General features: G+C 43.3%; 1 protein-coding gene across 21 annotated transcripts in view; it reads right to left on the reverse strand.

Annotated features, from left to right (window-relative positions):
• The window catches only part of LOC139748637 (uncharacterized), a 615583-nt gene extending 602919 nt beyond the window's left edge, over positions 1-12664 (reverse strand). For 4 of the 21 annotated variants that reach the window (XM_071661863.1, XM_071661856.1, XM_071661853.1 and 1 more), the window contains exon 1: positions 12268-12486. In XM_071661863.1, the coding sequence (XP_071517964.1) occupies positions 12268-12332 (65 nt within the window). In that variant the 5' untranslated portion in view covers positions 12333-12486. Of the gene's footprint in view, positions 1-11701 lie in introns of all 21 variants that reach the window. The other 17 variants (XM_071661862.1, XM_071661852.1, XM_071661857.1 and 14 more) reach the window with 9 other exon arrangements.
• Positions 12665-13856: the final 1192 nt, after the last annotated feature.

Consider the following 13856-nt stretch of genomic DNA (forward strand, 5'->3'; position numbering starts at 1 on the left):
GCTCTCTCAACCACACTCTTTTTATTACCACACATCTCTCTTACCCTATTATTACTTACTCGATCAAACCACCTCACACCACATCCACCCTCCTCTGCACATCTCTTATCTATAGCCCACGCCTTGCAACCATATGACATTGTTGGAACCACTATTCCTTCAACCATACCCATTTTTGCTTTGTCGCTGGGGATAGGGGCGATTATTGGTGCATATGCACCTGGGCATGAGAAGAAAAATCATGAGGCTAGTGTTTTGGGAGCAGCTGAGTGAGCATGTTGTAGTTTTGATGCACGAGACCGGGTTATAGTGATGGGAGATTTGAATGCAAAGGTGAGTAATGTGGCAGTTGAGGGAATAATTGGTGATACTTTCCGAGATAATGTTCTCGACTTCAACACATTCTTCAACGCTCTCAGAACTTTCGCCCCCTTCCCGCCCTATGATTCACTTCCACAACAGACTGCATACTTGCCCCTTTCCAAAACTCTTGCATTCACCTTCCTAACAACTCCATCCATAAACAAATTAAACAACCATGAAGACATCACACACCCCTGCCGCAAACCTACATTCACTGAGAACCAATCACTTTCCTCTCTTCCTACATGTACACATGCCTTTCATCCTCGATAAAAACTTCTCACTGCTTCTAACAACTTGCCCACCACACCATATATATTCTTAATACCTTCCATAGAGCATCTCTATCAACTATATCATATGCCTTCTCTAGATCCATAAATGCTACATACAAATCCATTCGCTTTTCTAAGTATTTCTCACATACATTCTTCAAAGCAAACACCTGATCCACACATCCTCTACCACTTCTGAAACCACACTGCTCTTCCCCAATCTGATGCTCTGTACATGCTTTCACCCTCTCAATCAATACCCTCCTATATAATTTCCCAGGAATACTCAACAAACTTATACCTCTGTAATTTGAGCACTCACTTTTATCCTCTTTGCCTTTGTGCAATGGCACTATGCAAGCATTCCTCAAATCTTCACCATGAGTCATACATACATTGAATAACCTTACCAACCAGTCAACAATACACTCACCCACTTTTTTAATAAATTTCACTGCAATACCATCCAAACCCACTGCCTTGCCGGCTTTCATCTTCCGTAAAGCTTTTACTACCTCTTCTCTCTTTACCAAATCATTCTTGAACAAACCTTCAAAATACTCAATCCATCTCCTTCTCACATCACCACTACTTGTTATCACCTCTCCATTAGCCCCCTTCACTGAAGTTCCCATTTGTTCCCTTGTCTTATGCACTTTATTTACCTTCTTCCAAAACATCTTTTTATTCTCCCTAAAATCTAATGACACTCTCTCACACCAATACTCATTTGCCCTCTTTTTCACCTCTTGCACCTTTCTCTTGATCTCCTGCCTCTTTCTTTTATACATCTCCCACTCATTTGCATTATTCCCCTGCAAAAATCATCCAAATGCCTCTCTTCTCTTTCACTAACAACCTTACTGCATCCCACCACTCGCTACCCTTTCTAATCTGCCCAACTCCCACGCTTCTCATGCCACAAGCATCTCTTGCGCAAGCCATCACTGCTTCCCTAAATACATCCCATTCCTCCCCAACTCCCTTTACCTCCTTTGTTCTCACCTTTTTCCATTCTGAACTCAGTCCCTCCTGGTACTTCTTCACACAAGTCTCCTTCCCAAGCTCACTTACTCTCACCACTCTCTTCACCACAACATTCTCTCTTCTTTTCTGACAACCTCTACAAATCTTCACCTTCGCCTCCACAAGATAATGATCAGACATCCCTCCAGTTGCACCTCTCAGCACATTAACATCCAAAAGTCTCTCTTTCCCGTTCCTGTCAATTAACATGCAATCCAATAACGCTCTCTGGCCATCTCTCCTACTTACATTCATATACTTATGTATATCTCTTTTTAAACAAGGTATTCCCAATCACCAGTCCTTTTTCAGCACATCTACAAGCTCTTCACCATTTACAACACTGAACAACCCATGTACACCAATTATTCCCTCAACTGCCACATTTACTCACCTTTGCATTCAAATCACCCATCACTATAACTATGGAAGTGGAAGTGAGTCATAGATTGAGGAAGGGGACAAAGGTCCTGGGAGCGTTGAAGAATGTGTGGAAGGCAAGAACATTGTCTCGGAGAGCAAAAACGGGTGTTTGAAGGAATATTGGTTCTAACAGTGTTATATGGTTGTGAGGCATGGGCTATAGATAGCGTTGTGTGGAGGAGGGCGGATGTGTTGGAAATGAGATGTTTGAGGACATGTGGTGTGAGGTGGTTTAATCGAGTAAGAAATGAAAGGGTAAAAGAGAGGTGTGGTAATAAAAAGTGTGTGGTTGAGAGAGCAGAAGAGGGTGTGTTGAAGTGGTTTGGACACATGGAGAGAATGAGTGAGGGAAGATTGACAAAGAGGTGACAAAGAGGATGTGTGTGTCAGAGGTGGAGGGAATGAGAAGTGGGAAACCAAACTGGAGGTAGAAGGATGGGCTGAAAAAGATTTTAAGCAATCACGGCCTCAACATACAGAAGGGTGAAAGGCGTGAATTGGAAGTATGTGGTATACCAGGGTTAACGTGCTGTCAATGGATTGAACTAGGGCAAATGAAGTGTCTGGGGTAATCCATGGAAAGTTTTGTGGGGGCCTGGATGTGGAAAAGGAGCTGTGGTTTAGGTGCATTACACATGACAGCTAGAGACTGAGTGAGAATGAATGTGGCCTTTGTTGTCTTTTCTTAGCACTACCTCAAGTGCACGCGGGGGGGAGGGGGGTATCATTTCATGTGGTGGGGTGGAAACGGGAATGGATGAAGGCAGCATGTATATGTACGTATATGCATGTATACATTGAAATGTACAAGTATATGCGAGTGTGTGGGCGTTTATGTATATGCATATGTGTACGTGGGTGGGTTGGGCCATTCTTTCGCCTGTTTCCTTGCGCTACCTCGCTACAGCGGGAGACAGCGACAAAGTATAAAATATATATATACTTGAAAGGAAGGAGTGCAAATGACTGGCAGATAAGAGAAAGTGGCAGGTCAAAAGGAAGGTGCAAGGGTTGAAAAAGAGGGCAAATGAGAGTTGAGGCGAAAGAGTATCATTAAAATTTAGGGAGAATAAAAAGATGTTCAGGATGGAGGTAAATAATGTAAGACGAGAACAAATGGGAAATCAGTGAAGGAGGAAGAGGGAAGGGGGAGAGTGATAACAGGTAGTGATGAAGTGAGGAGGAGGAAGAGAGTACTTTGAAGACTTGTTGAATGTTTGATGATAGAGAGGCAAATGTAGGATGTTTTGGTCATGGTGGTGTGCAAAGTGAGAGAGTGGTTTGGTGAAAAAAGAAGAGGTCAGGAAAGCCTTGCAGAAGATGAAATCTGGCAAGACAGTGGGTTTGGGTGGTTGCAGTTGAATCTATCAATAAAAGGGGTGGCTGTGCTGTTAACTGATTGGTGAGGATATTCAATGTATGTATGGATCATGGTGAGGTGCAAGAGGATTGGTGGAATGTATGTATGGTGCCATTGAACAGAAGAAAGGGGGATAGGTTTGATTGTTCAAACTAGAGATGCAACTTTGTTGTGTGATCCTTGAAAAATGTATGGGGAGGTATTGATTGAAAGGGTAAAGGCACCAGATTGGAAAGGAGCAGTGTGATTTTAGAAGTGGTAGAGGAAGTGTCAATCCGGTGTTTGCTTTGAAGACTGAGAAATATTTAGAAAAATAAATGGATTTGAATATGGCACGTATGGATCTGGAGATCTTAAGAGTATATGGTGTGGGAGATGAGCTGCTAAAAGCAAAGACATTTTTATCAAGAGTGTGAGGCAGTGTACGAGTGGGAAGAGAGGAGAGTGAATGGTTCTCGGTGAAGATCAGTCCGCAGAAGGGGTGTGTGATGTCCCCACTGTTGTAAAATTGTTTATGAGAAGGGTGGTTGGTGAGGTAAATGCTAGTTTTCGAGAGAGGGGCAAGTATGCAGTCTGTTGTGGAAAAGAGGGCCTGGCAAGCAAGTCATTCCTTATTAGCTGATGATACAGCGCTGGTGGCTGATTCGAGTGAGAAAATGCAGAAGCTGGTGACCAAGTTTAGAAAAGTGTGTGAAAGGAGAAAGTTGTGAGTAAATGTGAATAAGAGGTTTTTATCAAGGGTGTGAGGCAGTGAACGAGCAGGAAGAGAGAAGTGATTGGTTCTCAATGAAGGTCAGTCTGAGGAAGGGGTGTTTGATGTCCCCATTGTTGTTAAATTTGTTTATGGGTGGGGTGGTTAGTGAGGTAAATGCAAGAGTTTTCAAAAGACGGGTAAGTATGCAGTCTGTTGGGAATGAGAGGGCCTGGCAAGTAAGTCATTTGTTATTAGCTCATGATACAGCACTGGTGGCTGATTCGAGTGAGAAACTGCAGAAGCTGGTGACCGAGTTTCGAAAAGTGTGTGAAAGGAGAAAGCTGAGTAAATGTGAATAAGAGCAAGGTTAATAGGTTCAGTAGGGTTGAGGAACAAGCTACTTGGGATGAGAGTTTGAATGTAGAAAAATTGGAAGTGAAGTGTTTTAGATATCTGGGAGTGAACTTTGCACGACATATCTAGGAGTGAACTTTGCAGCAAAAGGAACCATGGTAGTGGAAGGTACTCATAGGGTGGGGGAGGGAGCGAAGGTTCTTGGAGCAATAAATGTGTGGAGGGAGGGAACGTTATCTGAGCGAGCAAAAATGGGTATGTTGGAAGGAATAGTAGTTCCAACAATGTTACATGGTTGCAAGGCATGGGTTATAGTTAGGGTTGTACGGAGGAGGGGAGATGTGTTGGAAATTAAATGTTTGAGAACAATATGCAATGTGAAGTGTTTTGATCAAGTAATGAAAGGGAGAGAGATATGTGTGGTAATAAAGGGAGTGTGGGTGAGAGAGAAGGGGGTGTGTTGAAGTGGATTGGACATACAGAGTGACGAAAAGTTGATATTGAAGATATATGTGTCTGAGGTGGAGGGAACAAGAAGCAGGAGACCTAATTGGTGGTGGAGGGATGGAGTGAAAAAGATCAAGTGATCGAGGCCTGAGCATGAAGGAGAGTTAAAGGCATGCAAGGAATTGACTGAATTGGAACAATGTGGTATACCAGGGTTGATGTACTGCCAACAGACTGAACAAAGGCATGTGAAATGTCTGGGATAAGCCATGGAAAGGTCTGTGGGGCCTGAATGTGGACAGGAAGCGATGGTTTTGGTGCATTACACAAGACAGCCAGAGACTGTGTGAACGAAAGTGGCCTTTTTGTCTGTATTCCAGGCACTACCTTGCTGAAGCAAGGGGTAGCGATGCTGTTTCCTATGGTGCAGGGTAGCACCACGAATGGATGAATGCAAGCAAGTATTAATATGTACATGATTAGATATGTATGTACATGTGAAGGGTGGGGGAGGGGGCGAAAGTTCTGGGAGCGTTGAAGAATGTGTGGAAGTCGAGAACGTTATCTTGGAAAGCAAAAATGGGTAAGTCTGAAGGAATAGTGGTTCCAACAATGATATATGGTTGCGAGGCGTGGGCTATAGATAGAGTTGTGCGCAGGAAGGTGAATGTGCTGGAAATGAGATGTTTTGAGGGCAATATGTGGTGTGAGGTGGTTTGATCGAGTAAGTAATGAAAGGGTAAGAGAGATGTGTGGTAATAAAAAGGGTGTGGTTGAGAGAGAAGAGGGTGTTTTGAAATGGTTTGGCCACATGGAGAGAATGAGTGAGGAAAGATTGACAAAGTGCATATATGTGTCAGAGGTGGGGGGAATGAGAAGTGGAAGACCAAATTGGAGGTGGAAAGATGGAGTGAAAAAAATTTTGAGTGATTGGGGCCTAAACATGCAGAAGGGTGAAAGGAGTGCAAGGAATAGAGTAAATTGGAACGATGTGGTATACCAGGGTCGACGTGCTGTCAAATGGATTGAACCAGGGCATGTGAAGCATCTGGGGTAAACCATGGAAAGTTTTGTGGGGCCTGGATGTGGAAAGGGAGCTGTGGTTTCAATGTGTTATACATGACAGCTAGAGACCTGAGTGTGAACGAATGTGGCCTTTGTTGTCTTTTCCTAGCGCTACCTCGCGCACATGAGGGGGGAAGGGGTTGTTATTTCATGCGTGGCGGGGTGGCGACAAGAATGAATAAGGGCAGACAGTGTGAATTATGTAATATGTATATATGTATATGTCTGTGTGTATATATATGTAAACGCTGAGATGTATAGGTATGAATATGTGCATGTGTGGACGTGTATGTGGGTGAGTTGGGCCATTCTTTCATCTGTTTCCTTGCGCTACATCACTAACTCAGGAGACAGCAACAAAGTATAATAAATAAATAAAGAAACATGTGAAGTGTCTGGGGTAAACCATGGAAAGTTTTGTGGGGCCTGGATGTGGAAAGGGAGCTGTGGTTTCAGTGCATCATACATGACAGCCAGAGACTGAGTGTGAACGAATGTGGCTTTTGTCGTCTTTTCCTAACGCTACCTCACACACATACAGGGGGAGGGGGTTGTCATTTCATGTGTGGTGGGGAGGCAACGGGAATGAAAAAAGGGTAGACAGTATGAATTATGTACATGTCTGTACATATGTATAAGTCTGTATGTGTATATGTATACCTCAAGATGTATAGGTACATGTGCATGTGAAGATGTGTATGTATATACATGTGTATGTGGGTGGGTTGGGCCATTTTTTCGCCTGTTTCCTTGCGCTACCTCCCTAACACGGGAGACAGCGACAAAGTATAAGTAAATAAATATACATGTATGTTACGTATAAGTGCATGTATGGGTATAAGTTTGTTGAGTATTCCTGGTAAATTATATGGGAGGGTATTGATTGAGAGGGTGAAGGCATGTACAGAGCATCAGATTGGGGAAGAGCAGTGCGGTTTCAGAAGTGGTAGAGGATGTGTGGATCAGGTGTTTGCTTTGAAGAATGTATGTGAGAAATACTTAGAAAAGCAAATGGATTTGTATGTAGCATTTATGGATCTGGAGAAGGCATATGATAGAGTTGATAGAGATGCTCTGTGGAAGGTATTAAGAATATATGGTGTGGGAGGCAAGTTGTTAGAAGCAGTGAAAAGTTTTTATCGAGGATGTAAGGCATGTGTACGTGTAGGAAGAGAGGAAAGTGATTGGTTCTCAGTGAATGTAGGTTTGCGGCAGGGGTGTGTGATGTCTCCATGGTTGTTTAATTTGTTTATGGATGGGGTTGTAAAGGAGGTAAATGCAAGAGTCCTGGAAAGAGGGGCAAGTATGAAGTCTGTTGGGGATGAGAGAGCTTGGGAAGTGAGTCAATTGTTGTTCGCTGATGATACAGCGCTGGTGGCTGATTCATGTGAGAAACTGCAGAAGCTGGTGACTGAGTTTGGTAAAGTGTGTGGAAGAAGAAAGTTGAGAGTAAATGTGAATAAGAGCAAGGTTATTAGGTACAGTAGGGGTGAGGGTCAAGTCAATTGGGAGGTGAGTTTGAATGGAGAAAAACTGGAGGAAGTGAAGTGTTTTAGATATCTGGGAGTGGATCTGTCAGCGGATGGAACCATGGAAGCGGAAGTGGATCATAGGGTGGGGGAGGGGGCGAAAATTTTGGGAGCCTTGAAAAATGTGTGGAAGTCGAGAACATTATCTCGGAAAGCAAAAATGGGTATGTTTGAGGGAATAGTGGTTCCAACAATGCTGTATGGTTGCGAGGCGTGGGCTATGGATAGAGATGTGCGCAGGAGGATGGATGTGCTGGAAATGAGATGTTTGAGGACAATGTGTGGTGTGAGGTGGTTTGATCGAGTAAGTAACGTAAGGGTAAGAGAGATGTGTGGAAATAAAAAGAGCGTGGTCGAGAGAGCAGAAGAGGGTGTTTTGAAATGGTTTGGGCACATGGAGAGAATGAGTGAGGAGAGATTGACCAAGAGGATATATGTGTCGGAGGTGGAGGGAACGAGGAGAAGAGGGAGACCAAATTGGAGGTGGAAAGATGGAGTGAAAAAGATTTTGTGTGATCGGGGCCTGAACATGCAGGAGGGTGAAAGGAGGGCAAGAAATAGAGTGAATTGGAGTCATGTGGTATACAGGGGTTGACGTGCTGTCAGTGGATTGAAGCAAGGCATGTGAAGCGTCTGGGGTAAACCATGGAAAGCTGTGTAGGTATGTATATTTGCGTGTGTGGACGTGTGTATGTACATGTGTATGGGGGGGGGCCATTTCTTTCGTCTGTTTCCTTGCGCTACCTCGCAAACGCGGGAGACAGCGACAAAGTATAAAAAAAAAAAAAAAAAAAAAAAAAAAATATATATATATATATATATATATATATATATATATATATATATATATGGGTGAATGGGCCATTCATTTGTTTCCTGGTACTACCTCACTGACACAGGGGACAGAAATCAAGTATAAATATAATATATATATACTGTTAGCCAGATCCCTAATTATGTAATGCCTCAACATGGTATTTTCAGCCAAATGACTGCCTGAATTCAATAATCCATTCTTAATCAAGTTACCAATATATCTTTTATGAGGCAGTTACTTTTTTAAAGATAAAATGTGGCATATCAGGGTCACATGGTCCAATGCCAGTCACTATTACTGGCGCTGCATTTACCTAACTCCTCATATCATCCACCTCTGGGTTACACTGAGAAAAATTGGGTTCGAAGGCCAGTACATGAGGTTATTTTGGCTTTATGCTCATCCTTTGCCAGGGTTATAGGGTCCTCAGGTTATTCAAGTTATCAAAGTAAGTCTGAGCCAATAACTAGTCACACTGCTTCTATCATCCCTTAGCACCAAAGTACAACAAAATCCAAAATGACTGCAGAACTAGTGAAGCATACCTATGCTACTGTAAGAGACCACAAAGATAAGTGAAATACACATACGCTACCGTAAAAGACGAAGTCAAAATATTTGTTTAATATTGGCAGTTGTAGGCATTACTGGCAAGGTTAGGGTTAGTCGCACAACACTTCAGACAAAGTGATGTCATCAGTGGGACACAGCTTAACACTGCTGACATAAACAAATCTGGTCAGTCAAGTGGATCTCATGAACAATACATGGTGCATTTCACAAACAATACTTAAATCTTCGATTTTGGAGGGATTTTATTATTGGGGAAACCAAACTGGTTAAATGAGCCTAAAGGTGGCTCAAATACAATTCATCTAAAATATTCCCAACATTACAAGAGAAAAACAGAGTCAACACCTGCTGGATGCAGTGAAATTAAAATTCATCTTTTCGCCTATGCCGTCTCTTTTCCAAAAATGTCAGGACATCTCATCTATGTCAATCTCCTCCTTCCTATAAATTGGCAGTCTAATTAAGGTCATTAATGTAATGAACATAAGATACTAGACTCTGCAAATGGCCTGCTGGCCCATACTAAACAGGAAATGGGAATTGTCGGTAAAAGTCAAATTCAGCTTTACATCAAAAGTAGCCTTGGGAAATGGCTATACTGTTACTTGTGAAATGACTACAGTTTCTCGTAAATGTTGTAATCAAAGAAATGTTGACAGAAAACCAATCACAGAGCGATATGAAATGAGGCCTTCGTAATACATGCATGAAACTGTCGGGTTAAGTAATGTAAAACTATACAGAACACATAACCATTTAAAGAAAAAGTGTTAATATTTTAGGTTTAAAATCCATTAAACTTTAATCACCAATGCCACTTTATGGAATGATTAAGGTGTGTAAAATTTCCCGTTCACTCACTAAAATGCTCGTTCATGGAACGGCTTTGAGGGAGAGGTTAAACATGAGGCTATACAAGAATATAAAATGCCTATATAAATGCAAAAACATCTGGAGTTTGACGATACCAAATATGCAAATTCTTACTGGTTAAATTTTCTCAAAAAATCTACTACGCTGCCTGGCCTCCATGCACCAACTTTTGCATCTACGTGCCTTGAAGAAATTAGGATCTGAATATGTACGCGAACGATTGCCTTATACAGTAATTCAATTCCTATAGCTTTACCAACTTCCATATAGACAAAACTCAATTTCCGTCAGATTCAATTGTTAACTTGCAAGGACGTATTCACTAAAATGCATCATTAATGAAAAAAAATAGCCATTCGTCAAGTTTTACATCTACAGTTCATTCATATACAAACCTAATCTCTATTGCATCCGAACATACAGTATGTTTAAATGCAGAAACAATGCCAAGTCATCATTCCTGTTCTTGACAGATTTTGACAAATGTCAAATGAGTTCCTTACACAGTAAACAGTTAAAACATCTCTTTTGCTCCATAATGTCCCAATACAAAGTTCTGCCCATTTCATTTAGATGAAACTGTACTAGGAGTGACACCTGAAATCCTATATTACAAACCTTTCAACTCAACAAGCTGTATTGAATCAGGTATACCACTTTCGTCAACTATGACCTGGAACATGCGCTCTTTCAAATTCATGCCAAAATATATCCAGTGAAAACACACTATCAAAATAGTTAAATGTCAACAAACAAGAAAAACCAATCCACTGCAAACGATAAGGAATTTCAAATCTACAATCATGTTACGGTTGAGCAAACTTTAACTAGGGTTAGTTAATTTTTCCTTTTGTAATCCCTACTTCTGCATACAACCCACATTTCCTTTAAACATAATCTACTAACATCTGAATTATTGATCAATTAAATGGTCCAAATCACTGAACAGCCTTTATATAACTTGCACGATCAACAACATTCACAAGTATTAGCAACATAAAATTATTCTAAGCAATTACCAAATTATCTAGATAAGGGCAAAAGGGGAGAGGTAGGCAACTACCCTCGAACCACATAAATAATTCCCCACACTTGTTCCGTATTCCTACATTGCACACGCCTTGTTGTTAATAATGCGCGTGCAAATATAACTATGTCTTCAAGATACCCTGAACCCACAGCTAGCGATATAACTTTATGGAAACAATAGCGTATTACAAGCTACGATATGATATGCAGCGTAACAATCAACCAGTCAGTCCAAACAACATACCACATCACAGGAAGACAAAGTCCAAACCATCCTCCCCCCACTACGTACTGCTGCCTATAACGCTACATAATACTCACTATTTGACCGACATACATTAATAATGACCATTCACGATGTATGGCCAGGCCAGAGTCCCAGTGTAACTATCTTGCTGTCTTATTGACCAAACTTGACCTAAATCTGGGTCCTGTGGGGTCCAGAGCTGGACACGTCCCCCACCACCATGTATGGTGGGGTAGGGGGTAGGGGCCAGGCAGGTCCAGCCTAGGCCTGGGGTCGGGTTGCATCATACAACAACAACAAGCCCCCCCCCCCAAGTAGGGTACCCCGTGGACGTTTTCTGTTGTTGTTGTTGTTGTTATTAGCGTGTTGTGACCCCCACAACGTCATCATTTACTTACATACACAGCCTTCACCACGGCCCACCTGGGGGGGGTGAGGGGGCCCAGGCGAGTCCTGGGGTCTCGTCCTGCACAGCCACTTGTTCTGGCCTGGCTGTGCCACCCACCTCAGAGCTGGGGGTGTGGGTGCCTCACTAAACACCTTCCCCCCCTACCCCATGAACCCTGGCCACCTTAGGGCCGCACTAATGAGACAAGAGAAGCCAAGGGAAAAGGTAAGGGACTCACACAACAACAAACCCCCGGGGGTTGGTGGGTGAGGAGGTCGCTGGCTGCCTGCCTTACACTTCACACACACGACCGTTTCTCCTCATGGAGGACGTTGGCGTGGCCAGTGGGTAGTTCGCGAGGCTCTCGGCTCCTTGCTGCACACCCTGGCACCGGCGGCCACCCCACACTCACATGGCAACACTCACAATCACCACAAAACTTGCCAGCCACTGGCTCTGGCGTCGGCCATAACGGCTTTGGTTTCAAAATGGCGGGTTGAAAAGCTCAGAGTCGCCGGGACCCGCGCACTAGAAGGACGCCTCTAGGGCGCTCCCTGCCACCTCCACCAGCCACTACCTCACCTCACGACCGTTTCTAGTAAACCTAGAGCGTCGTAACGTCATTTTCCGCGCGGCCGACCCGCTGCCATACATTACAAGGCCTGAAGTGAACGCGTTTTCCCCCCCTTGTAGCTTCCAGTGTTATGGCTGACTCAACCTCAGACGCTGGGGAGCCACGCTCACACCACCATGGGTCATGTCGGCCTGGCAAGGCCCGCTGCACCGACCACAACCTGTTAATACCGTGCGGGAGCGGCCATCCGTGCGGCAGGCAAGCCCTGCTGAGCCCGATGACTCCCGCCGTCCATGATCCATACAGATACAGGGCGGTGACGCAGCGCTCACAATGGCTCCTGACCGCCGCCGCCGCCGCCACACACAAACCCTAACGTCAACTCGCGAGCTGATTGGTCACTGGTGGTCACATGACCAGGCCAGCTGGCCTTACTCCTCACCATCACTCCTCCACGCCATTTATTCACCTTCTTTTCCAAAGCTCGTGCATGACGAAGTGTTAAGTGGCAGCCAACATGGGAGAGGTAAAAAGGCGGCGGCCACAGCTGGGTGGTGAGGGCGGGAGTCAGGAGCATCAAGACTGCCTGGGTCTCACAACATCATGGCTGACCTGACGTCATCAACCATGTTCCAATAATCATTTTTGGCGCCAAATATTCCCCCACCTGATCTAAACTCTTCTAAACCCAACCGTTTCAATATTTTCAAAGACTTCACCCACCTGAAAAGTGGCGACTCGCTTCAGCCATTGTCTATAAACGATTTTAAATTTATCTATAATTAATCTATTTATAATAAAGTAAAATAATAAATAATGGCATCTCACATGGCTGTGTTTGTGTGGGATCGGAAATATGAATACGCTTAACGTATTACCTTCTCTCCTTCACAACATTTCCTCACAACCTTCCCCGTAATGCAATCATGTCATTATATTCTTTCATTAAATATCAACAACGGTTATATTTTCATTACTATTGACTTATTATTGGATTGATAAGCCTGAGTAACATGACATCAGCCCACCACAACCTTGTGTGTTGTGAGCAATTGCGTATTAATGGTTCCCTCCATTATATTATCGTTTCCTGATCATTTTCATGGCCATTTCGGCTTCCCTCACACTAACCAAGACACTAGTCAGGTTATCAATAATGTTATATCTATATTTCAGGTGGAATTTTTTTTCCCTTTGTCGCTTCCCGCGTGAGCGAGGTAGCGGCTCCTCTCAAGAAGACGTCACACTCAAGTCTCGAGCTCTTCATCTAATAATACAACGAAACCACAGCTCCCTTTCCACATCCAGGCCCCACACAACTTTCCATGGTTTACCCCAGACGCTTCACATGCCCTGGTTCAATCCATTGACAGCACGTCGTCCCCGGTATACCACATCGTTCCAATTCACTCTATTCCTTGCACGCCTTTCACCCTCCTGCATGTTCAGGCCCCGATCACTCCAAATCTTTTTCACTCCATCTTTCCACTTTCAATTTGGTCTCCCACTTCTCATTCCCTCCACCTCTGACACATATATCCTCTTGGTCAATCTTTCCTCACTCATTCTCTCCATTTGCCCAAACCATTTCAAAATACCCTCTTCTGCTCTCTCAACCACACTCTTTTAATTACCACACATCTCTCTTACCCTTTCATTACTTAAACATAAAACTACACTTGTGGTTCAGGGTTTTAGGATGAATATAGATAGATAGATAGATATAGATATTGGCCTGGCTGTGTACAGCAATGTATCATAACGTAATAAATGATATTTTGACGGTTTTTTTACCTTTCATCTATGGAATGATATATAT

This window comes from Panulirus ornatus, chromosome 5, assembly GCF_036320965.1.
Source record: "Panulirus ornatus isolate Po-2019 chromosome 5, ASM3632096v1, whole genome shotgun sequence".
In the NCBI taxonomy this organism is placed as follows: domain Eukaryota; kingdom Metazoa; phylum Arthropoda; class Malacostraca; order Decapoda; family Palinuridae; genus Panulirus; species Panulirus ornatus.